The sequence below is a fragment of the Apostichopus japonicus genome, chromosome 11, assembly GCF_037975245.1.
Source record: "Apostichopus japonicus isolate 1M-3 chromosome 11, ASM3797524v1, whole genome shotgun sequence".
Taxonomy (NCBI): Eukaryota; Metazoa; Echinodermata; class Holothuroidea; order Aspidochirotida; family Stichopodidae; genus Apostichopus; species Apostichopus japonicus.
The window spans coordinates 9,604,228-9,631,093 of record NC_092571.1 but is presented as its reverse complement, the minus strand read 5'-3'; the positions used below and the strand labels follow the sequence as shown (position 1 = coordinate 9,631,093).

Genomic DNA, 26,866 nt, shown 5'->3' with positions numbered 1-26,866 from the left:
CGGGGTTAACACTTTAAGGCCACTTTTGGTCAAGAAATCAGTTTTGTTACCGATAGTAGAGGTATACCACGTGAAAGAAGAACCTTTTACTTTAATGTGGTGCTAACCGGACATCTCAATAGGCTCCATATCTCAACTTAATCGATTTTGAAGAACAAAAAAATGTAAACAGTTTAATGATCATTACACATTACGCATATACAGCGCGTTTAGAGAGTGGTCCGTATCGGGATTAAAACTTTAAGGCTACTTTTGGTCAAGAAATCAGTTTTCTTACCGATAGTAGAGATATACCACGTGAAAGATGAACGTGTTTACTTTAATGTGGTGCTAACCGGACATCTCAATAGGCACCATATCTCAACTTAATCGATTTTGAAGAACAAAAAAAAGTTAATCAATATTTAAAAACTATTTTTTTTTAAAGTTTTGGTAAAAAAATCGGCTTTCTTACCAATAGTAGGTATAACACGTGAAAGAAGAAATTTTTATTCTTTCAAGTGATGCTAACCGGACCTCCTAACTAGGTCGATAACCCAAATTAATCGATTTTGAAGTAATAATACGTTTGGATCACAACACATTACCGCGCATTTCGAGCTAATTTTCGGGACAAACTAAAACGAATGACAGCGAATGACAATTGACTTTGTACAGGGTTAATTAGCATTTGCGAATGAAGGCGAATGACAACCAATGACACCGAATGACAACGAATGACAACGAAGGACAGTATTGAGAAGAGATAGAATGATTAACGGAGTGGAGTAAATGCGGTTATTGGTTTTCTGCGCAAATATGATTTGAGGAAAATCGCATATAACGTGGTTGCAGGGTTTTGGTGTAATTTACGGACAGAAACCACAGGGAAAGTTTTTGTGTGAGAATGCGCTTGAGTGCTGGGCTTTTTACCTCTGTAGATTTATATAGAAAGATAACTGAAGCCGTTTCAAGATTATAGTATTGTTAGTTTCTAACAATTAATATCGGAAACATGACGTTAAATTTACTTTTTAATATCAGACTTACAATTTCGCTTACTATAAGGTGCGTTTTTATCTTGTCCGTACTTTACTAGATCTAGATATCCACGAAGTCTGAACTGTGATATCCGGTTGAAGCAAATGTCTGTGCTGTCATTACTGTCATTCGTTTTAGTCAACGCACTTTTTTAGTGCGTACAACATATTGTCATTCGTTATGTGTAACGCAATTGTCATTCGTTTTAGAAACACCCTAATTTTCCCATTTGCATCCCACTCCTGTTAGGATCGAACGGTTTGTAGCCATCGAATTTTATTAAATCAAAGTGTTACGGACTGTTTTTTCATACCACGTGTAAGAGGAATAACTTAACATCGTCATTGTACCTCTGTTGACTGTTGCATATTCTCATAAATTAATTGTTTAGACATTTGAAAAAAAAGAAAAAAAATGGTATAAAAATTGCCGCAATTAACGCCTTTCTCCACAAGATTTGGTAGGATCACAAGTTTCAGTTCAATATGGATGCAGAAATCGTCCACCATTAAATTCCAAAATTATATCACATGAAAGAGCAACATCTTATCTCTCTCATATGGTACAATTATTGGCATTTTACAGTATGCATAGCGTTAATTATTATCGCTATAAAACAGGTACGTAAAAGTAATGGTCTTGTTATTGTCGGCTAACATAGGCTGCCCTTAGTGGCTGCTAGGGATCCACGTTTCCGCCACAGCGTACCCAGCGCTCGTCATAGTGTACCAACATCAGTGGCCAACGGCGTGTATCGTTGATGTATACACTATTGGCTGCTGTTAGTGGCTGCTGATAGTGGCTGCTACGTTCAAACAGATTATAACACAAGTTCGAAATTGCTGCAAGGCAATAACGACTAGAGATAACGGCATGTGATACTTGGATGAAGTCTTCATCGACTATCCAGTAACTGTTTTGTTTCAAGATATTTGGTGTGCCAAGGTAAGGATATATCTTATGTTTGAGTTCCTGCTACGAAGCATAATATAAATAAAGTATTAATTTACCATCCACGTTGTTTGCAGTAGCCTTAAGTTAGGCCTAGATACTTCATCTAAGTTACTGCTTAGCCTTGTGTTGTGCACACTGTAGCCTAGGCTATGTCATGTTCGACGTCGGCTCTATTCAATTATGCTATAGTCCCTCAAAGGTATGTGTTTAGCGAAATGTCGATATAGATAAGTACATGACGACCGCATGATAGTGTCAGGAATGCAGTGTTTGTCATGTTGAAGTAATTATAGAATACCCCGCAACTGTCGGAAAACACCTTTCTGAAAACGAGGAGGCTCAGTTGCAAGGAACCAAGTGCATTGGCCTGAAACAACCCTACGTTAAGTTGTGTCGCTGAATCGTACACATGACATAATGACATACTTATCAGAGCTCTTAAAACTTGTTCATTTCTGGGATTTTCTTATCATCAAAATACTTTGTGGTTCGTTACTGTGGAGATATTTATTGTTTGTTCCTGTCATCTGTGTGTTTTTGTGTTCAATCTGTTATCCCACGCTGCCTTTGGTTTTGTTTTTGTTTCAGTGTTGTCTGTACATTTTGGGTCTGAAGCGTGAGTGCATCCTATCGTTCTGTATAAAGCCTCTGTTGAACCTAAGCTGCTCATTGTGAGTTTTCATTATTCTGTGTTTATGGGTTTCTTGTGCCTTAGTGTAGTCGATATGGATATGCCTGAGCGTTTAGTCTGTTATGATGAGTGCAATATGTGGATCGAGTTTGAGATTCAAATATTTGCAAATATTATCCTATAATCCAAATGTACTACAAGCTAGATGACCGAATGACATTGATATGTGTGGCTTCATTATTGTGGAAGAATAAAAAATAACACCCAAGTTTGAGGGTCAATTCGATGGTCTGCATAGAGTCGGTTTGAATGTAATATATATTGTTGGGTGTCCTCTGCATTTATAAGCATGGTATTGTAACTCTTGGTTCCTGATTTCATTTGGGCTGTAAGTACTGTATATTAACTAAACCACTGCGTGCCAAGAACAGAGCCCTGTGGAACAGAATAATCTAAAATAACAGGTTTAGAGGTTGCTTCTCAGATACAAACATACTGTACTGTGGTCTTTGTGATAGGTATGATATGCAGCAATCTAGGGCTTTTTCCTGTATACCGAGGTGATCTCTGAGATGACAAAGAAGAATATTGTGGTCGACAGTATGGCGCTCAAGTCTAAAAGAACTAGAGCAGTGGCATATGCTTTGTCCAATAATGAGAGGATGTCTTTATTTAAACATACAGTGCAGACTGCATTTATTTTACAAAATTTCTATAGCGCCTTTTCCAATCAGAAATTGCTCTAAGGCGCTTTACAGTAAAATACAAACATATAAATATATAAATCGTTAATGTAAGTAGTGTTGCGCCGATATCACCAATATCGGTTTTGGCCGATATCCGATATTATCATCCCAATATCGGTCCCATACCGATACGATACCGATATTTTTTAACAGTCAAAATAAACTGGACGCAGTAAATGTGAGCCTTTTTAAATTTATCAGTTTCGTGACAATTTAAATAAAAAAAGTTGTCAGTATTTTGTGTTCGCGGGAAATTGAACAAGGTTTTCCAACACTGCTGAACTGTGCAGTTATACATCATGTTCAAGGTTTTCACGGCCTTTGAGAAAATGAATGGTTAGTACAGTGTATATATGCTGCACTAATGCTGTGTGTAGGCCAAGGTTCACGAAGGTCATTGGTTATATTCGCTCGCCGTAGACATGTTTTTAGAGGTTACGGAGGGTCAGCTTTCCATGGATATTAATCGAAAATGAATCTGAGTTTAACTGACGCTAAAGAAATGGATCGTCGTAGGCAGATTAACAGATCATTGCAAGTATAAAGAAGTAGCACTGCTGTTAAAAAGAAAAGTTCAATATCGGTTTGCTGTTATCGGCAATTAGGCAAAATTTTACCGATACCGATATGCTGCCGATATTGCAAATATCGGCCGATACCGATATTGAAAACGATTATCGTAGCAACACTAAATGTAAGGTATAAAAAGGGTAGAAAATTTGTTATATATATACAATCTGACAATAAATTGTATAAAAACTGCAAATGGGAAATCAAAAATTATACATACAAATTCTTAAAATTTGAAATATATATGTGTAAGATTAAAATTTTAAAAGCGCTGTAAATGCAAAATGGAAAATGCGTTGTAATACTGTGACAATATAAATAGTATAGAAAGCACGGTTAATGTAATGCAGATCTAAATAGAAAGGTTTTTGACTAGTCTATATTTTTGGCACACTTAGCTTCCTCCGATAAACTGTTCCATAATGTCGCAGATGAGTAATCGAAACGCCTGTTTCTGTATGTAGAAGTTTTAATGACAGGTTTGGTAAGTAAGGACTTGGATTCTGAGTGTAGAGATCGAGTAGGCTTGTATTTATGTATTAATTCAGAGAGGTAGATAGGGGCTAAACCATTAAGTGACTTATATGTACAGAATCTTATAATTGAACCTGCAATGAATAGGCAACCAATGTAAGTCACGTAATACAGGTGTAATATGCTCATGTCTACGAGTGCGACTTACAAGCCGTGAGGCGCGATTCTGAACTCGCTGAAGGCGATCGGTCAGCTTGTGAGGCAGGCCATATACTGTAGCAGGGCATTGCAGTAATCCAGTTTGATGTCACAAGGGCATGGATTAAAGTCTTACACACATCATCTGAGATATACAGTACCTGTACCTTCTAATAATATATACCTTCTGCATAAGTGCAGACTGTCCCATGGTATGGCTTGTATGCCGACTAAAAGACATCAGATAATTTATTAGTAGTTTTATGGTCATTAATCCGAGAAAACACTACGGGTTCGTTGGTTTTCCTGAAGAATTTGAGGTTAGTAATGAGACAATGATTTTTTAAACTTTATCCAGGCCAATTTTGTGTGGACGAACATGTGCAACTTTCTGACTCTCCAGAAAGGATCCAGTTGACAGGGACATATAAACAATATTGGTGATATAAGGAACAAACACATCGATATTCTGCTTGATCATATGCTGGTATAGATCACATGTTTCATTATAATATTCTCTACCTCCATCTCATTTGTCGGTAGAAGGAATAATAGAATACATGATGGAGTCACTTCAGGTTGTGATCATATGCCAGAAGTGAAGGACTTTCTATGCTTTCAATATTCTCTTAGAAGTGTGAGAAATGATCAGCAAGAGCTTGATCGGAATCAAAATTACTGTAGTGAGGACTGGTCCTTTGTGCTTCTGTAGGAGTTAATCAACAATGCAAAATAACTCCATCTGATCACCAGAGCTATCACTGACTTGGGATTAATAGAAGCATATGTTGGTCTTCATAACCAGAGTGTTCACAATATCACATTGATTGCTTACTGTATTCTAACTATTCTTGTCTTGGTTTTTCAAGTTTTCCGTTCATTTTCCATTTACGTTTTTTTGAAGTGCAAATCGGTTCAAAGTGATTAACATTCTTGTTACATTTTTTAGGATTACCTGCAATGCAGCTACAGTAAGGTGACTGACAGATAATCCTTTGAAAAATCTGCAGATACACTTTTTCTATCCAATGCAACACATTGCTTGCTGTGGGAGCACAACCACCGGTCCACACAGTACCCAACAGGTACAGTGCTGATAATTGATTTTGTAATCAGAAGGTTGTTGTTACAGATTTTACTAAGAACTGTGTATTCATGTCGTTCAGAGTAGATCCCAAGTCTACACACGTGTAAACCAGTTGACAGTTCTGTGATACTTGCATTTATGTTGACTGAGTACAAGTGGATGTCTTGAGTAGGTAGATTTTGAAGGAAGTTTACAGGTTGCCACATATAACATACTGTATTTTTAATTAGGTTGTCAAAATGGGCCAAATTCAGTTGTCTGAAAAATAAGGCCTACATAAGCATAGTATGAACAACCATACACCAAGTAAAACACCACATACTATAGTGTCACTCAACTATAGAATTTTCACCACAAAAAATAAATAAATTACATTGCCTAGAGGGAGTTTTGGATCAAAGTGAATTGTGTGATTGTCCCTTGCATTCCCTTCCTCCATATATCGTCCTGGCATCTTCAGTTTCATCCCTGTTCTCTTGTATAATATTTACTTATGTACAATCCCTCCCTTCCACATTGTGTAGTCAACATTGGTATCATAAATGCAACAATGAAGGTACACAAGTTTGTGATTACATTACTAAGTACTGTTGTGAAACAAATTATCCACTCATGGGAGTCTTGAAAGGAAACCAATGTGCTTGTAATATTACACCTAGAGTAGTTGGAGAGATCATTTTTACTATTTAACGAAGGGGAAAGTCTTATTTGACACTTCCCTAGAATAAGTGTGAATAACCTGTTGTGTTTGTTGATGGTCAAAAATTACCTGTGGTCAGCAGAATTTAGAGAGCTCTTTATCATTGAAATTACAGCTGAATTTGTTTATGGTACAGTATTATAGATGACACTTACCGTATAAATATTGTAAGTTAGCACTGGAAGATTTAATGTCACTCTGGCTTAAACAGCTATTGTATCTTGACTCATTTCAGTGTATTATTTACAAGGATTGTGAAGATTATGTCGGATAAGCAGAAAGTAGACAAAGCAGAGAAAGATTCTTGGAGAGTGAAAAGCTTAGAGGAGATCAGGGAAGAAAGAAAGAAGAAACAGGGGTTGTTAGATGTTACAACAGATACAGAGCCTGTAATTCCAATGGATTCAGTTATCGTACTGGAATCTGCTTCCAGTGACCATGAGGAGGATGGAGATGAAGGGCAGCAACGTGCCTCTTCTGGAGAAGAACGGTATTATTACAGAGTTGCATGTTCCTTCTGCTTTTACATTTTACATGCTAATATAACAGAGCTACTTATGTATTGAATTGTAACAATAACAATTGACTTTGAGATGTTTCTTATCTATTGGCCATTAGTCATATATATATATGTTACTTTCTACTACAGTATCTAGGAGGCAATATCATAACTACTGAAAGGAAATGTCAGTCTAAATGTTATCATACTAGCAAAGACATTAATAGGCTGTATGCTGGGTACTGCACATACTGTAATAGTGTGCTTGTGAGACTTCACTACCATGAGATACGTATGTTGTGTATGTACAGTTTACTGTGAGGGTTGTTTTATAGCTTTAATGACTTTTCTATGTTCATTTTGTAATCCTTAAAGATTATATTTGGAAAGGTATAGTGGTAACTCAGTTGTTAGCAATACTGTTCTTCAATGAACATTGCCAAATGTATAGTTTCTGTTGAATGTTTGTTTGTTTCAGGATTGAAGATGATGCTTTAAATATTCAACCTCCTCAACGACAAGCTCACAAGGACCACAAATCCAGAAGAAGAGACGATAAAAGAAAGCACTCTCACCGAGACTCTGATAAAAGAAGAAAAGGTAAGATGGCAAGCAGTATGTTATGTTGTCTTGCTTCAAATTGTCACTCATTTGATGATGTAAGAATCATAGGATACTAAGATAACTTGACCATATCCTTTCTAAGAAATCCTGGGGCACGATATTGGGGTTAGTATACTGTACCTTTACTGTACCTTTAAAGAGGTGGAAATATGAGGGCCTCTCAGGAATATTGGTCAAATGCAGAAGTTAAGAGCACCTCATCTATAAACAAGTATTTGTCCAAGATAAATATCCAATGCAAAAATAAAGGTAACTGGAAGAGTGGCAGTCACATTTATTTTCTTAAGGTTTTCAAATGTGAAATACGGAATACAAAATAATTCATTGACCTGGTCTGCTTTGATAGATCAGGGAGTCATTGACCGACATTACACTTGCATATGTAAACAAATGACTTATTTTGAAGCTGTTTACTAATGAAGGCAAGACATGTAGACATTAAAGTATTCTTGACTTTTGTATAGATTCCAGAATAGTCAAGGATACTTGTAATGATGTGAGGACAGTGCATGCAGTCCACATACGTTTCTGAGGACACTGTTATACCTGTTACAGTATATACAATCTGTGGATGCCTGGTCACCTTACATTTAGAAGATGCTGAAATGTTTCTTCTTTCATCTTTTTGATACTGTTTAATAGTTTCTGTATATAGGTTTTGAGGAAGAGATAGCTACAGTAGTTTGTCTCAAATGTGCCAGATTTTTATGATGTAAATATTCACGTACTGTTGCTTTTTCTCTTTATGTCATCATCAAGTTGTTTATTCCCCAAGCTTTTCAAATTATCTTTAGACAAACATGAACGAAAGCATACAGGAGAGAAGCACAGTAAACACCGAGATTATAGAAGAGAGAGAATGAAGGAGAAATCGTCTCTGAGAGGTCATAAAGACAGATTAAGTAAAGAGTCTGGTAGGTCTGTCCAGCGACCTGAAGAGGAAAAACGGAAAGACAGAAGAGAATTTATTCCATCACTTGTGGGCTTACGGGGCCCTGGCAGGGACTTCTACAAACCTGAGAGAGACCAATTACTTGGTCAAGATAGGTAAGTTTTCAGCACAGATGAGATTTAAATAGTGTCCCTAATAGAGAGGAGAAATAATATGCAATCTCTGAGCTATGCAACATATTCCTGAAAATAAGCCGTCTAACAATTTAAGTAGCTGGAATTATCTAAATGAGTCTGGTGTTTTATGTATTGTCATAACAGAACTGACAGAAGTTCCTTATGTTCTCAGATTGAATTTCAATGAATGAGGAATAAGTAAGGAAGGATGAGGTACTGTACTTATGTAGTTGTGGATATTTTGATGTAAAAGAACAAGTTTGTTCTTTTTGTGTGATGTAAGTCATACCATACTAGTTCACCTCCAACCTGATCTACTTGTCTAAGCTATTGATGAAGCTGGTGCATTGGTTGATACCAATCTCTCATTAAGGAGTATGATTTGCTAATCATTAAATAATGTTATAAGATTAGTCCTATGTACTCATTGCCATCGGCAAATATTACATGGAAAAACCACAATTTCAGATTGTATGGATGGCTTTTTTCTATGTTATGTTTGAAAAACATGAATTTTAATAACAATTCAACAATTTTGATGCTATGGGATTGCATAGTAGAATATAGTGTTAAATTGGTCATAGACTGGAGTGAGGATTTTGAAAGGAGACATACGTTGATACGTGACAACAATCCGTCCTTAAACTTTGCAATATCTGTTAATTTAAAACTTCAGAAAAGTTGTCAGATCTGACAGGTTGGATCATCAGGAAGAAATATTTGAGAAGCAGAAGAGGGATGAAAGGCAGCGAGAAATTCACTGGAGGGAACGATCGGACAGTCGAGACCGACCCCGTGAGTCTTATCGAGATCCAGGAAGAGGAAGAGACATCCAACGTGATCATGAGGAGAGGAGAAGAGAAGAGGGTGAGCTGTCTAGTAAAGGGGCAAAAAAACTAGTCATTGTAGAATCTACAAACTAGCATGTCTGTGCAAGTAACCAGCTAAAGAAATTAAAATAGAATGAAATGTACTTACCATTGCTTTTCAAGGGCTGGACATTGATAATGTAACTTATTTGTGAGAGGCAAATGGTTCTTTTAGTAAACCATAATGTTAACATGGAAATCATTGTCGTTCCTATTCATGCAGGTCCTAGACAGGTTGAAGTGTCAAGAAGAATCGTTTCCTTGGTAGATAAACGAAGCAACAATGTCAGCAAGTTGCGAGCAGATAAAGAAGGAACCTCCTCCTCCCATCAAAGAGACAGAAGCTTACTGAGGAAGGCCAAAGAAGGTGAGACATTTTCTGCTCATTGGAGACAGAAAATACCCCATTTTTTATCTCAATATGTATACTACTTATGGAAATGATTTCACAGTGCATTTCTGGTCACTGTTTTCTATTCAGCATTTGACCTGATTAACAATATCTTTTGAAAATTCATCAAGATATGCGATACATAATAGAAAATAAAAGTTACTTATTTTGATAGCAGAAATCAACCAAGAAGACACCCTTTTTGTTTCTATGTGATGGTTGTGCATGTCACTTAAAGTGCTGCTCCTCGCTATAGAATAACTCTTAAGAGGCATGTACACTACAAACATTTCTGTTACTCAGTTACAGTAAGGCCCTTTAATACAACCTGCATGTCTTGAACATGTGTTTATCCTATATATATTCAGTGTGTCACTGATATCTATATCAAATCAAACAGACATATATATCTACAGCATCTCGTCCTAGCCCACTGCCTCAAAAATATATTGCATTGACTACTCCACTCTGGTATTTATATTATAGACTGGGGATATTTGTGTAAAGCATGGTAGCCCCATGTCTAAACTAGAAAAGGCTAGTCTTCCAAAGGAGAAGTATGCACAAATTTTGTTTTCTCATTGTTAGTAAAGTAATGGAACATCTTACTAGGAGCATGATATCATTGAAAGAGATGAAACAGGTAGGTAACGTAGCTTATAGTTTGGTAATAGCTTTGCAAACTTTTTGAGAGGGTGTGTTAAAATTTCATGTGATTGTGTGTATATCTTAATGCCTACAGTACCATAGGCTTATGCAAATCTGATTGTAGTTTAAGTATTAATTTGACATGGAATAAAGGCCTATGCCATTGGCAAGTTCAGTCATTCAGTATTCTGAGCCGGCATATTATTTTCTCAAAGGTTTGTAGATGCAGAAATGTCATAAATTTTCCTCTCTCTCGATAGGATATGGTGGACTTCAAGTCACGAATAATACATCACATTTGGAAGATGGCGTGTATCTAATATTTACCTGTAGACCCAAAGTTACAATGTTAATATGTCAGTTTGCTGTCTGAGTGCCTCAGTAATGTCCTGTTATCTGTTTATTACTGAAACAGTTTTGTGTTCCTTTTCAGTTCCTCAAACTGGCTGAGGTTGTCATTGTTATTGCTGACCATTTTTATGTGCATGTTCTTTTTTTTTTGGTGGATACAGTACATGTTGGAAATGTTTTACAATATATGTATTATTATCTTTTATGTGATTTAAATTCTAGGATTACTGTAGGTTGGGCTTTCCTTTAGTTATCAGAATATGTTGATAAATGTGTTGTGTAATCCACAATAGAAATATATTGCAGTCACTATTGTAGTCTGTAGTTCTGATTTGTATTGATTCAAATAAGAGTAGAGCTGCCATGGTCTGCTATTAGAGAATCATTGTAAGAATGCCTTGTACTGTACCAATCACAACAGGAACCCATTAGACATCAATTGGTTTTTTGGACATCAGTTGCCACAGGGATGGAATCACCAATTATTTATGATTATTAATTATTATTTTTTTAAGGTCCTGTCAAAATAAAACTGGAATGTCTGGATTTGACCAATTCCATGATTTTCAGTCCTCTGTTAAATGCAGCTTGAAATGTTAATTTGTTTTGCCTCAGAAAATTTGAAAGAATCTGCTAAAGAAAGGGAACCAGAAAAAAAACCTGACAAAGAAAAAGAGACGATCGATGAAGAAGAGAGACCTGTCAGTGATTTTGAGTTGGAAAAAGAGAGTCATGGGCCTGAAGGAGAGGAGCAGGAGGGGGAGGAAGATGGCTCATCAGAGGAATCAGGTGACTCGGATGGATCAGGTAGGTAGAAGAAATTAAATGGTTAAGAGGATGGCAAAATGGAGTGACCACTGCATATATGACTAATAGATCAAGTAGATATTATGAGGAGGGTGAATGAATAAGAGAATGACATCACTGATTGACCATTACATAAGGGATCAATTAGATGAACAGAGAGATGAATGAGAGGGTGGTATCACTGATTGACCATTACATATGATTAAGGGATCCAGTTGATACAATATACAGAGATATGTACTGTATAGAGGGTGGTAGCACTGATGACTGATGGTAATGTATGTGTTTTGTCATACTTCTAAATAAAATAAAACTGTTAGCAAACTGCTTATCCACTAGAGAGCCTGTGTAAGGAGAATGTGTAAAAGTAGGTTGGCCTGGGACAAAAACACGCACAGAATATTCTGTGCGTGTTTTTGTCCTTTCTGTTACTGTTACTTGTCATTTAGCCTTTGAAGAAGATCCTGCTAGGATCGAAACGTCAGGCCAACTTACTTTTACACATTTTGTCATACTTGTTATGATCTCCATCAGATGACTCAAGTGAAGAGTCTGAATCTTCTGGTGAAGAGGAAGGAGAAGAAGACAAAGAAGCTGTAGAGAAAGAAGAGGGGGAAGCTTCTGCATCAGATGAGTCTAGTTCAGAGGAGGAGGGTTCAGAAGAGGAAAGTGAAGAGGAGAGTGCAGAAGAATCAGAGGGGTCAGAGGAGTCAGCAGAGGTGGCAACTGCTAATGGTAAAACAATTATCTTTTCAAATTGTTCTGTTCTAGTAAAAAATGGCAGGATCCTCATAGTAACAGCATTGTAAACATGTTAAAACTGCTAGATTTCTTTTAGAATAGGACCTGGAATATGTGAAAATTTGTATGCAGCAATATATATCAAGAAAGGCCCCATCAGATTTCCAATACAACAGATTTTTTGTCTGTTTCATAATAATTATTTCATTATATATATTGTTCTTTTATCAGAACTTTCTGGCTTTTTTCAGGATCTGTGGGATATAAGACTATTGGACACTGTTCACATGTGTAGTCTGCATAATTGTACATTTAGAAGTTTTTGTACAATGAGTTGAGGCAAAACAGTTTTTGTGATTGGTGATAGAGTTTCTTTAGGCCTTTTCTTTGTAGATCTTTTTCTGTATGAAGTAAATAGATTATGTCAAGAACCAGCACATAATTAGATCTTGATAGTTCATTCTCTTGTAATTGAATGTATAATAACCAAAGTTCTTGTTTATTACATCTTAAAGACTTAGCTAACTTTTTCAGCAGTTGGTACATTGTTTTGTAGATATGCTCCAAAGCAAGAAAATGTTATCGGCCAGTAATGAACCTCATGATAGGAAGACAATTAGCAAGTTTAAATCTCGAAAACATTGTTAGGTTGAATTACATCTCAGGTAAACAACAATTTTACTTCTGTAAAGTGTGAGCTACTTCTGCTGTGAGTGTTGTAGGTCTAGTATAAACAGGCAAACCGAAGAAAAGTTGAAAGGAAGTTTTTTTAATTATTTTTTAAATTATTTAAATTAAATTTTTAAATTTAAATAAAAAAAAATTAAAAATTAAAAAAAAAAAAATTAAATTAAATTAATTAAACAATATTGAAATTGTGCCGGTAATAGTTGAAAAATCAAGATCGTGGTACACATTGTCTCTGATTCTTTTACCATCAGATGCAAGTGCGTCAAAATTTGATGGGTCGCCGAAGAAGGATGATAAAGAAGAAGTTGAAGAAAAAGAAGAAATGGAAGAAGAAGAAGAGAAGTTTCTTCCAGCATCTCCAGACCATTCACCAATAGAGCTGAAGGAAACACTGCCGGCGTACTACCCAGCTCTGGCTGGATGCAGAAATGTGGAAGAGTTTGAGCACCTGAACAAAATAGAGGAAGGAACATATGGAGTGGTGTACAGGGCCAGAGAAAAGAGAAATGGTGAGTAGTACTACAAGGCTACTAGATATGTGAGACTTATAGGACCAGGACCATTCATTGTTAAATGGTTGGCATTAATAATAGAAGGTGAAACTGTTTCCTGGGAATTCAAGCAGATAATGTTTATGTCTGTCTGGCAACATTATTAAAAATACCATTTCCTTCAGGTGTTAATTTGACAAAAGTACAAATGTCGGTTAAATATGCTGTTTGTGAGGAGTCTTAATACTCAGTGAAAAAAAGATCAGTTCAGGGACATTGTCAGTCAGCACATGGTCAAAGTGTCAAATATATTATATTACCTTGTTTTTGAAATTTATCTATACATTCATGTAGTAAAACTAGTTCCACCTTCAGAGATATTCCATGAGTTGCTGTGAGGGATGTGATGAGTTGCTGTGAGTGATGTCATGACTTGCTGTAAGTGATGCCATGAGTTACTCTGAGTGATGTCACAAGTTGCAATGAGTGATGCCGTGAGTTGCTGTGAGTGATGTCATGAGTTGCTGTGAGTGATGCCATGAGTTGCAATGAGTGATGTCATGAGTTGCTGTGAGGGATGTCATGAGTTGCGATGAGTGATGCCGTGAGTTGCAATGAGTGATTCCATGAGTTGCAGTGAGGGATGTCATGAGTTGCTGTGAGTGATGTCATGAGTTGCTGTGAGTGATTCCATGAGTTGCTGTGAGTGATGTCACAAGTTGCGATGAGTGATGCCGTGAGTTGCTGTGAGTGATGTCATGAGTTGCTGTGAGTGATGCCATGAGTTGCAATGAGTGATGTCATGAGTTGCTGTGAGGGATGTCATGAGTTGCGATGAGTGATGCCGTGAGTTGCTGTGAGTGATTCCATGAGTTGCAGTGAGGGATGTCATGAGTTGCTGTGAGTGATGTCATGAGTTGCTGTGATTCCATGAGTTGCTGTGAGTGATGTCACAAGTTGCGATGAGTGATGCCGTGAGTTGCTGTGAGTGATGTCATGAGTTGCTGTGAGTGATGCCATGAGTTGCAATGAGTGATGTCATGAGTTGCTGTGAGGGATGTCATGAGTTGCGATGAGTGATGCCGTAAGTTGCTGTGAGTGATTCCATGAGTTGCTGTGAGGGTTGTCATGAGTTGCTGTGAGTGATGTCATGAGTTGCTGTGAGTGATTCCATGAGTTGCTGTTTGTGATGCCACAAGTTACTCTGAGTGATGCCGTGAGTTGCTGTGAGTGATGTCATGAGTTGCTCTGAGTGATGCCACAAGCTGCGATGAGTGATGCCGTGAGTTGCTGTGAGTGATGCCTAAGTTGCAATGAGTGATTCCGTGAGTTGCGATGAATGATGCCGTGAATTGCTGTGATTGATGCCATGAGTTGCGATGAGTGATGCCGTAAGTTGCTGTGAGTGATTCCATGAGTTGCTGTGAGGGTTGTCATGAGTTGCTGTGAGTGATGTCATGAGTTGCTGTGAGTGATTCCATGAGTTGCTGTTTGTGATGCCACAAGTTACTCTGAGTGATGCCGTGAGTTGCTGTGAGTGATGTCATGAGTTGCTCTGAGTGATGCCACAAGCTGCGATGAGTGATGCCGTGAGTTGCTGTGAGTGATGCCTAAGTTGCAATGAGTGATTCCGTGAGTTGCGATGAATGATGCCGTGAATTGCTGTGATTGATGCCATGAGTTGCGATGAGTGATGTCAAGAGTTGCTGTGAGTGATGTCATGAGTTGCGATGAGTGATGCCATGAGTTGCGATGAGTGATGCCGTGAACTGCTGTGAGTGATGTCATGAGTTGGGATGAGTGATGCCACGAGTCGCAATGAGTGATGTCATGAGTTGCTGTGAATGCGCCACAAGTTGCTCTGAGTGATGCCACAAACTGCTCTGAGTGATGTCACAAGTTGCACTGAATGATGCCACAAGTTGTGATGAGTGATGCTAAAAGTTACGATGAGTGATGCCGTGAGTTGCGATGAGTGATGCCATGAGTTGGGATGAGTGATGCCACGAGTCGCAATGAGTGATGCCACAAGATGCGATGAGTGATGTCATGAGTTACGATGAGTGATGTCATGAGTTGCTGTGAATGATGCCACAAGTTGCTGTGAATGATGCCACAAGTTGCGATGAGTGATGCCGTGAATTGCTGTGAGTGATGTCATGAGTTGCTGTGAGTAATATCACAAGTTGCACTGAATGATGCCACAAGTTGTGATGAGTGATGCTAAAAGTTACGATGAGTGATCTTGTGAGTTGCGATGAGTGATGCCATGAGTTTCTCACAGTGAGAGGTCAGTTTGATCTAGAAAATTTTGAATCATATGTGATATTTATTTGATAGCCCTCTGTTAAAGGATGTATCTTTATTCCCTTTTATTTATCAGTACAGACAATGTTACACCAGAATTTTGCAGTTGCCTATGCTACCCATATTCATACCACTGAGCTAAGATAAGTCATGAGTTGATAATATTTAACATATTTCTTCATCTGTAGATGAAATTGTTGCCCTGAAACGGTTAAAAATGGAAAAGGAGAAAGAAGGTTTCCCGATAACTTCACTGCGAGAAATAAATACTTTGCTGAAAGCTCAGCATGTCAACATTGTCACAGTCAGAGTAAGTATCGTTAGCTGCTACTGTATTAGTGCATAGCTGAGTTTAATAAACCATGACTCTTGCAGGAGGATAGCTGCTACTGTATTAATGCATAGCTGAGATTAATAAAATAAATTTGGCAAATGCTGTGGCACACCTTTTACAGCAGGGATTGATTGATGGTGTTGTCATGCTGCTCTTTAATTTGGTTTTAACATAGTTTCCTAGTTGTGGTGCTATGATTTCATAGAATAGATCTAGGTCTGGGTAGGATTGGGGGGGTCACATTTTCTACTCTCAGACTGCTGGCATGAGACATTCCTCTCTGTCTGTAACTTGTAACTAGGGTAAGGGTTTATTTCTCCTATAGTTGTTTAGCAGTTTGATTACTTGTTTAGCAGGTTGTATGTTGCTGAAGCTGTTTGTGTGTACATTGATAACACTGTGATATCCCTATCATTCTCTATTTGCTGGCAGCTAACATTATCTTTGGTGTATTTACAGTACTTTGGTCCGGGATTGGTTCAGACAATATTTCTTTGCTCTCATCTGCATCATTACCTGTATTGTAGAATGTCACTGCCTTGAGTACAATATTTACCAAACAAGTGGCAAATAGGCTTTAAAATTGCTGCAAAGGCAGGACTAATATGCTATGGATAACATCACAAATCTGAATTCATAGCAATCAATGAGGCAGCACAGTAAAACATACCATTTAAAGTGGACTCAGTTTGTTTTTTTGATTGATTGATTTCAATTTGGGCTGTTATTCTTCATAGTATCAACTCACTCACAATATGACAACAGGGAAAAACATGTTGTGTTTTACATGTTATCTTTGCAGGAAATAGTAGTCGGCAGTAACATGGATAAGATCTACATAGTGATGGACTATGTTGAACATGACCTCAAGAGCCTGATGGAAACCATGAAACAACCATTCACAATAGGTTAGTTTATCTCTCTGTGTATTTATCACATGTTACACTGTATTTATTGTGATCAATGACTAGCAACCGTAGCCTCACTAGACATCCAGCTAGTCACTGAAAGCAAGTATTGCATATTAGTAACTTGTTCATTAACTTGATTTGGTTCACTGATCAGTTTTCATTTAAATATTGAAAAATTTCTCAGTTGCTTCTTGCATGGGATTTAAATCAATACAAGAAATCATCCGAGTCACAAACATTTTATGAATAAAATGGAACCATTAATGACTCACATTTGTTTGGTGAAAAGCAAAAAATCTTAGTTTGATGAAATGCTGTCCATTTTTTGAGTAACACCTGACACGTTTGGTAAAACAGGATGAAATTGGTGATCAAAGAAAGAGAGCTGCTTTAAGATTTTAGGGAAACATTGACTTAGCATGAAGGTCAGTGACAACATATTTAGTTGGATTTAAGATCCCAGCTTTCTTATGTCACAAGGATAACAAGAAAAACATTTCATTTCATGGAAACTTGTTTAACATTTTCTTCATTCTTGTTGATAAGGTGAAACCAAGTGTTTAGTGCAACAGTTGCTGCGAGGAGTCAATCACTTGCATGAAAATTGGATATTACATCGTGACCTGAAGACATCCAACCTCCTCCTCAGCCACAAAGGAATATTGAAGATTGGTGACTTTGGGTTGGCCAGGGAGTATGGCTCACCATTGAAGCAATACACCCCAATAGTAGTGACCCTATGGTATAGAGCTCCTGAACTACTATTAGCGATAAAGGTGAGCACAATACACCCCAATAGTAGTTACCCTATGGTATAGAGCTCCTGAACTAATATTAGCAATAAAGGTGAGCACAATACACCCCAATAGTAGTTACCCTATGGTATAGAGCTCCTGAACTACTATTAGCAATAAAGGTGAGCACAATACACCCCAATAGTAGTTACCCTATGGTATAGAGCTCCTGAACTACTATTAGCAATAAAGGTGAGCACAATACACCCCAATAGTAGTTACTCTATGGTATAGAGCTCCTGAACTATTAGCAATAAAGGTGAGCACAATACACCCCAATAGTAGTTACACTATGGTATAGAGCTCCTGAACTACTATTAGCAATAAAGGTGAGCACAATACACCCCAATAGTAGTTACCCAATGGTATAGAGCTCCTGAACTACTATTAGCAATAAAGGTGAGCACAGTACACCCCAATAGTAGTTACCCTATGGTATAGAGCTCCTGAACTACTATTAGCGATAAAGGTGAGCATAATACACCCCAATAGTAGCTACCCTATGGTATAGAGCTCCTGAACTACTATTAGCAATAAAGGTGAGCACAATACACCCAATAGTAGTTACCCTATGGTATAGAGCTCCTGAACTAATATTAGCAATAAAGGTGAGCACAATACACCCCAATAGTAGTTACCCAATGGTATAGAGCTCCTGAACTACTATTAGCAATAAAGGTGAGCTGTTTATTTCAATATATCTCATTAGCTATTGGTTATCTGTTACTAGTAGGATATTGTCCTTCAAGATTAATCAGTATCAGTGAAAGATATTTTCACAAAATAATGTATCAGTCCTTTAACTCCAAATGATGTGCCCTCCATATCAAAATTAGCTTCTGATGCCACTGAGCTTTGGATATGTTTCTGAACATGTACATGTAACTACTGCTGGTATGGTACAGAATGAATTAAAAGTAATTTTCTTTGTGCAAACAAAATGACGTTGATAAATAATCTGTAGCATGTAGAATGACTTGGATAAATGTTTGTCACAAGTACAGATCCTACTAGATTCTGTCTTTTTCTCTAATTTTTAAATGGTCATTGATGCAGAGAAACATTCATTATGAGTAATCTGATAAACCAAAGAATGTCAGAAGAAGTGTCTTTTAATAATGTTTCATTTGGAAGATTCAAATGGTATTATTGTTTTGTGACCTTTTCCTCAACAGGAATATTCTGTCAAGATTGACATGTGGTCTGTGGGATGTATATTTGCTGAGTTCCTGACTATGAAACCTCTCTTCCCTGGCAGATCTGAAATTGATCAACTCAACAGGATCTTTAAAGTATGGAACATTCTTACTCTTCTCACCTCATCTGCCCCTTTCTCTCCAGGGTTCTATCACTTTCTCCTGGTTTCGATGATAATCATAACCAATGTAGTCATGCAAACGGATGAGTACTGTATGTGTGTGTGTGTGACGCCTTGCTTGTAAACACCATATGTCAAAAAGGGAATCTTGGACCAACCTCACATTTAATGTGTAGGGATACCACATTGATTAGAAGAACCCTGTTGTTTTTAGAGGAGGTGAAAGATCATTTGGGGTCACCAGGGGTCAAATTGTGAAAACCTTGTAAACACGATATCTCAAGAAGGGAAGCTTGGACCAATATATTTAGTATGTAGTTGTGACACGTTAAGTAAAAGAAGCCTTTTTTTGTGGAGGTCAAAGGTCATTTGGAGTCACCAGGGGTCAAATTGTGGAAAAGTTGTTTTATAATCTACCGAAACTCCCACCAACCAGCCTATCAGATAGCATGTTTGTTACGCCTCATTAGAATAGGAGAGGCTGTGGGCAATTGGAAATTAGCTTAAGAGCATCCGTAGATATGAATCAAGAAGTCTCCACCAAATCTCCATTGACTTATATGTGTTGTTAACTTACATCTCTGCAAACATGCCTGTATACAAAGGTGTGCAATGAAACGTTGTACTCTTTGTACATGCTTAATGTATTGGACGATATCATTGTGATGACGGTATTTTATCTTTGCATCCGTTGTTTAAGCTTTCCATCATATTTTGCAATTGTCAAGATTCAGTGCCAAATAAAAACTTCATGTTTGGATGTAGTAACAAACCAGACACTGTTTATGAAAATTAACTGTCGCCAAGTTAGATGTTTAAGAGGCAAACCAGACGCAAAATCTTAGGGACCAAAGAGTTCAAATTCGCCCGGCGCCTGCTTAACGTACTGCTTGTAGATGTACAACATTGAGTAGAAGAAGCCTTTTGTCTTTGGTAGAGATCAATCGGTATGCTTAATACAAGAAAAGTTTCCATCTCGGTCATCAGCTGCCAATGTGAAGATTGTTTGTGCAAATCTCAGTGCTTTTTGCTGTAGTACTTTGATTGAAGTATGTTGTTCATCCTGGCTATACCCTATACAGCCTAGTGTGTCACATTCTTATCAGATTATTCATGTAGAAACCATACTGCAGTTTTGCTGTCTGGTTAAAATTGCCTGTTCTTTTTCTGTTTTGATCTCTTGAAGTAACACAAGTGTTAGCATGATAGTACAGTGTGTGCAATCATATCTTCTGAAGCAGATTATTCTACTTAAAAAGATGCGAGGATTACTATGGCTCAAACGATGTATTAATAAATTCTTCTTAGCCCAGTGATTACATATCTATTAGTTTAGTAATTTGTGGTATGCTTCCAGCCTGTTAGACTTTTCTGTACATCTTGGTCTTTGTTGTAGGAGCTTGGTACACCCAGTGAGAAAATTTGGCCAGGATACAATGAACTCCCTGCTGTGAAGAAGATGAGCTTTACAGAGTACCCTTACAACAATCTAAGAAACCGATTTGGAACATATCTGACTGACCTGGGCTTTGATTTGTTAAATAGGTGAGTTTTACTCTGCTTTAAACACAGAATTACTGGTATGGCTCCAAAGATTGCTTTGCCTGTTATGTCCAGCCACCACAAAGGCTTAACACACAGAATTACTGGTATGGCTCCAAAGATTGCTTTACCTGTTATGTCCAGCCACCACAAAGGCTTAACACACAGAATTACTGGTATGGCTCCAAAGATTGCTTTGCCTGTTAGGTTCCAGCCACCACTAAGGCTTTACACACAGAATTACTGGTATGGCTCCAAAGATTGCTTTACCTGTTAGGTCCAGCCACCACTAAGGCTTAACACACAGAATTACTGGTATGGCTCCAAAGATTGCTTTGCCTGTTAGGTTCCAGCCACCACTAAGGCTTTACACACAGAATTACTGGTATGGCTCCAAAGATTGCTTTGCCTGTTATGTCCAGCCACCACTAAGGCTTTACACACATAATTACTGGTATGGCTCCAAAGATTGGTTTACCTGTTAGGTCCAGCCTCCACTAAGGCTTTACACACATAATTACTGGTATGGCTCCAAAGATTGCTTTGCCTGTTATGTCCAGCCACCACTAAGGCTTTACACACATAATTACTGGTATGGCTCCAAAGATTGCTTTGCCTGTTATGTCCAGCCACCACTAAGGCTTTACACACAGAATTAGTGGTATGGCTCCAAAGATTGCTTTGCCTGTTATGTCCAGCCACCACTAAGTCTTTACACACAGAATTACTGGTATGGCTCCAAAGATTGCTTTGCCTGTTAGGTCCAGCCTCCACTAAGTCTTTACACAGAATTACTGGTATGGCTCCAAAGATTGGTTTACCTGTTAGGTCCAGCCTCCACTAAGGCTTTACACACAGAATTACTGGTATGGCTCCAAAGATTGCTTTACCTGTTAGGTTCAGCCTCCACTAAGGCTTAACACACAGAATTACTGGTATGGCTCCAAAGATTGCTTTGCCTGTTATGTCCAGCCACCACAAAGGCTTTACACACATAATTACTGGTATGGCTCCAAAGATTGCTTTACCTGTTAGGTCCAGCCTCCACTAAGGCTTTACACACATAATTACTGGTATGGCTCCAAAGATTGCTTTGCCTGTTATGTCCAGCCACCACTAAGGCTTTACACAATTACTGGTATGGCTCCAAAGATTGCTTTGCCTGTTATGTCCAGCCACCACTAAGGCTTTACACACAGAATTAGTGGTATGGCTCCAAAGATTGCTTTGCCTGTTATGTCCAGCCACCACTAAGGCTTTACACACATAATTACTGGTATGGCTCCAAAGATTGCTTTGCCTGTTATGTCCAGCCTCCACTAAGGCTTTACACTCAGAAATACTGGTATGGCTCCAAAGATTGCTTTGCCTGTTAGGTCCAGCCACCACTAAGGCTTTACACACAGAATTACTGGTATGGCTCCAAAGATTGCTTTGCCTGTTATGTCCAGCCACCACTAAGGCTTTACACACAGAATTACTGGTATGGCTCCAAAGATTGCTTTGCCTGTTATGTCCAGCCACCACTAAGGCTTTACACAGAATTAGTGGTATGGCTCCAAAGATTGGTTTACCTATTAGGTCCAGCCTCCACTAAGGCTTTACACACAGAATTACTGGTATGGCTCCAAAGATTGCTTTGCCTGTTAGGTCCAACCACCACTAAGGCTTTACACACAGAATTACTGGTATGGCTCCAAAGATTGCTTTGCCTGTTATGTCCAGCCACCACTAAGGCTTTACACACATAATTACTGGTATGGCTCCAAAGATTGGTTTACCTGTTAGGTCCAGCCTCCACTAAGGCTTTACACACATAATTACTGGTATGGCTCCAAAGATTGCTTTGCCTGTTATGTCCAGCCACCACTAAGGCTTTACACACATAATTACTGGTATGGCTCCAAAGATTGCTTTGCCTGTTATGTCCAGCCACCACTAAGGCTTTACACACAGAATTAGTGGTATGGCTCCAAAGATTGCTTTGCCTGTTATGTCCAGCCACCACTAAGTCTTTACACACAGAATTACTGGTATGGCTCCAAAGATTGCTTTGCCTGTTAGGTCCAGCCTCCACTAAGTCTTTACACAGAATTACTGGTATGGCTCCAAAGATTGGTTTACCTGTTAGGTCCAGCCTCCACTAAGGCTTTACACACAGAATTACTGGTATGGCTCCAAAGATTGCTTTACCTGTTAGGTTCAGCCTCCACTAAGGCTTAACACACAGAATTACTGGTATGGCTCCAAAGATTGCTTTGCCTGTTATGTCCAGCCACCACAAAGGCTTTACACACATAATTACTGGTATGGCTCCAAAGATTGCTTTACCTGTTAGGTCCAGCCTCCACTAAGGCTTTACACACATAATTACTGGTATGGCTCCAAAGATTGCTTTGCCTGTTATGTCCAGCCACCACTAAGGCTTTACACAATTACTGGTATGGCTCCAAAGATTGCTTTGCCTGTTATGTCCAGCCACCACTAAGGCTTTACACACAGAATTAGTGGTATGGCTCCAAAGATTGCTTTGCCTGTTATGTCCAGCCACCACTAAGGCTTTACACACATAATTACTGGTATGGCTCCAAAGATTGCTTTGCCTGTTATGTCCAGCCTCCACTAAGGCTTTACACTCAGAAATACTGGTATGGCTCCAAAGATTGCTTTGCCTGTTAGGTCCAGCCACCACTAAGGCTTTACACACAGAATTACTGGTATGGCTCCAAAGATTGCTTTGCCTGTTATGTCCAGCCACCACTAAGGCTTTACACACAGAATTACTGGTATGGCTCCAAAGATTGCTTTGCCTGTTATGTCCAGCCACCACTAAGGCTTTACACAGAATTACTGGTATGGCTCCAAAGATTGGTTTACCTATTAGGTCCAGCCTCCACTAAGGCTTTACACACAGAATTACTGGTATGGCTCCAAAGATTGCTTTGCCTGTTAGGTCCAACCACCACTAAGGCTTAACACACAGAATTACTGGTATGGCTCCAAAGATTGCTTTGCCTCCAATTAAGGCAATATTTTATTGTGCATAAAACTTGACTGTAGTTGTATAGGCATATGTGTACTGTTCTCACCGAAAGAATGTTGATCTATGAGTAAATATAAAATATAAAGTTTTGTAGCTCCCATGTGCATATGTAAGCCTAGGAGTCAACCAACATTTGTTGTGTATTAAAATCTCTGGGAAAACATCAAGATAGTGACAGAAAGAAATACATTTCAATATGTTTAAGCAAGGCCATGTCCTCTAAACTTGATATGGTATGTTCTCCATCATGATATTAGAATCCTAGTAGACTAAAATGCAATAATAATACAGAACACCATTAAGGACAAAGAAATTAGAAATTTCAATAATATTCTGTGTTCTAAATGACAACAATTGCATAAAATAAGTGAGGAGTTAAGTACAATTCAGCCATGATATTACAATAGTTACGTTATCTCTGAATTCTTATCTAACAAAGATTACAAAAGGCTGTGTATTCCTAACAGTTCAACATGTTTGAAAGACATCAATGTTCTTTGTAGTATTATCTTATGAATGAGTAGAAAACTGTCATGTTGTGGGAAAATCATCCAATCCTGAATCCTGTTTTTGAGGCTGATGACACTTAATTGTAACAATGCATTTTATAATTAATCTTTTGAGTTGTCCATCTCAGGTTTTTGACATACAATCCCGCCAAGAGGATTTCAGCAGAAGATGCATTAAAACAGGAGTATTTCAAGGAATCTCCTCAACCAATAGATGAGTCCATGTTTCCAACATGGCCAGCAAAGAGTGAACAGTCAAGGACAGCTAAAAGGAGCCCTAAGGCTCCAGAGGGTGGAATGCAGTTTAATAAACTGGTAAGTAATGACCAAATAAAAGAGCATATCCATCATTCTAATAGTCAGTTACAGACAAAATGCCTAGTAGCCACTTTGTAACCTGCACAGGCTTCAAAACTTTATTATTGAATAGCAAATACTATAGAATGTGTAAGGAACCTGTCTTCAAATTGTTTCGAGACATTTTATCTTTGGATTTGTCATTAGTTCTACTCAAATGACTTAAGACATATCAAAGTGGCCTGTGGGTGTAATGAATAAGAAAATCTGAATAAAGTATCTTTGAATTATTGAGGATTTGATGCCTACAGGAACCTTGGTTATTAATCAGATTGAGGTTGAATTTGATACTTCCTTGCTGTTAATAATGACTGTTTGCTTCTCATTCCAGGGAGATGATGAATCTGAGGGATTTAGACTTACACTTCCAACACATGGAACATCAGCTGTAGGACCAGGATTTCACCTCAAATTCTAAAACAAACTGAAAGCGGTTCAGTCGCAACGGGTGAAAGAAAGGATCTATTTTGATAGGCAGCAAGAGGCCAAAGCATCAGTACCTAGAACCTTGTCTGTAGTACCATTCCAATCAAATATATTTGCAATTTTGTGCATGTGGTGTGGATATGAAAGTACTGAAGAATAAACTCATGTAATCCTGGCAAAGTGTAATGTGTACTGATCTTTGCGATTGTCAGTACATTGAATGCTTGCCTCTATAAATGAATTTCGTCGTGTTGAAAATATGGTGAACGTATGATGTCATCAGTCAATTCCAGTATTCGAATGGTAGAAAAGATGGAAAAAATTAGTGGGAGTGAAGTGCTGCAACAGAAGGTGCTGAACATCTGGCTTTGCTACCAGAGAGTTAGTGTGTGGAAGAAGGCACAAAGTACGAAGAACGAAACTCAGCTGAAGAGAAAGATGTAACTGGGTGTGAAACCTAAATCCATACAGCTTTATTACTAGCAAGTCTCAGAGTGTGTGGACCTTGAGAAATGAAGCATCAATGATTGTGAAGCAATTGGAATCGTCTTGGTTGGCCAAAGCTCCTTTGCTGGGTTTTAGAGAGGTCACTTATCCACAAACTAGATTAACTTTGAGCATATGTAAAGGAAGCAACTCCTGCTTTGTGCGACTGTAACCATGATATATAAAATGGTTGTACCTATTGCAAACTTCTGGCCATAAAACCAATCATCTGATTACATCTGTAAGATGACCGGTGAAGTCATTAAGCCTGTCTTAAACTACTGCATTCATCTGTACTTATTATCTACTAAACATACCTTCTGGTTTCAGAACATTTCATTTGTTGATTCTGTAGAAGGGGTGAAGCTGTACAGATGTGTGCTGTATCTACTTGTGGCCTTAATGTTTCAGAAAAGGATTAAGACAGATATTGCTCAGTTCCGGGTGAAGCTGTACAGATGTACAGATGTGTGCTGTATCTACTTGTGGCCTTAATGTTTCAGAAAAGGATTAAGACAGATATTGCTCAGTTCGAGCAATGATTTTTGTTCTTGCTTCTTCTGTCGGAGATTGGCTTTAACTAATTTTTTTATGAGATTTATGTATAAATTCATCTGTTTGTTAATTGACTCATTTTTAATAAATGCACAAAGAAAAAGGGAATAATTTGTCACATGTTGTGCTGTAGTTTAGTTATATAAGCTGTTGATATGTTAAAACAGTGATCTTATATGTAGTTACAGTAGTTCTCTCTTGCCTTAAGTGCTGATCTCTTAAAGCTGTAGGTTTCAATGTGTTGCCAAGCCTAGCATTCTCATACATAATTGGATAACCTACAATGTAAGTGATATATCTGGTTATAACCAGCTGGTTGCTCCTACTTGGCCACTGATTTATCAGCAGTTTCCACCAAAGAGGAGTTTTTATTAACAGTTTTTCATTTGTCACATTAAAGTGTCGAGTCTGCCAGTCTGGCAACATATATTGAGACAAAACACAACATGCTGATCTCAAAAGGAATCTTTTTTGATGGTGTGTTTAAGATACATCTGCTGGTAAACACTGTAACTCAAACAATACATTGTAGTTAAAGTTTATTCTTGGTAAAGCCTTGAAACCTTGTAGACTTAATAAGTAAAAGATTGCAGCTTGGCTAAATGCAATAACTTTAAAACTTATACTTGACTGAACTTCATATTATTGGATTTGCCTGAGTGCAAAGATTGTGCTTTATGGAGAAGTTAAAGGTTACTTGAGGCCAACAGAGGTCAAAGTCTGAA

General features: G+C 38.0%; 1 protein-coding gene across 3 annotated transcripts; it reads left to right on the top strand.

Annotated features, from left to right (window-relative positions):
• Window positions 1-1,807: 1,807 nt before the first annotated feature.
• On the top strand, window positions 1,808-25,112 carry LOC139975877 (uncharacterized). Of its 3 annotated transcripts, XM_071984148.1 has the most exons (18): window positions 1,860-1,965; window positions 2,563-2,645; window positions 5,543-5,678; window positions 6,616-6,870; window positions 7,358-7,479; window positions 8,298-8,550; window positions 9,248-9,438; window positions 9,664-9,807; window positions 11,446-11,637; window positions 12,172-12,372; window positions 13,320-13,577; window positions 16,055-16,176; window positions 17,003-17,108; window positions 17,658-17,887; window positions 19,081-19,197; window positions 20,620-20,768; window positions 24,446-24,632; window positions 25,006-25,112. In XM_071984148.1, exons 4-18 carry the CDS (start codon window positions 6,644-6,646, stop codon window positions 25,090-25,092), a joined length of 2,586 nt encoding a protein of 861 aa, XP_071840249.1. In that variant the 5' UTR covers window positions 1,860-1,965; window positions 2,563-2,645; window positions 5,543-5,678; window positions 6,616-6,643; the 3' UTR covers window positions 25,093-25,112. The 3 variants fall into 3 exon arrangements, with proteins under 3 accessions (XP_071840248.1, XP_071840250.1, XP_071840249.1); XM_071984147.1 differs by lacking the exon at window positions 2,563-2,645 and having other exon boundaries at window positions 1,808-1,965; XM_071984149.1 differs by lacking the exons at window positions 2,563-2,645; window positions 5,543-5,678 and having other exon boundaries at window positions 1,854-1,965.
• Window positions 25,113-26,866: the final 1,754 nt, after the last annotated feature.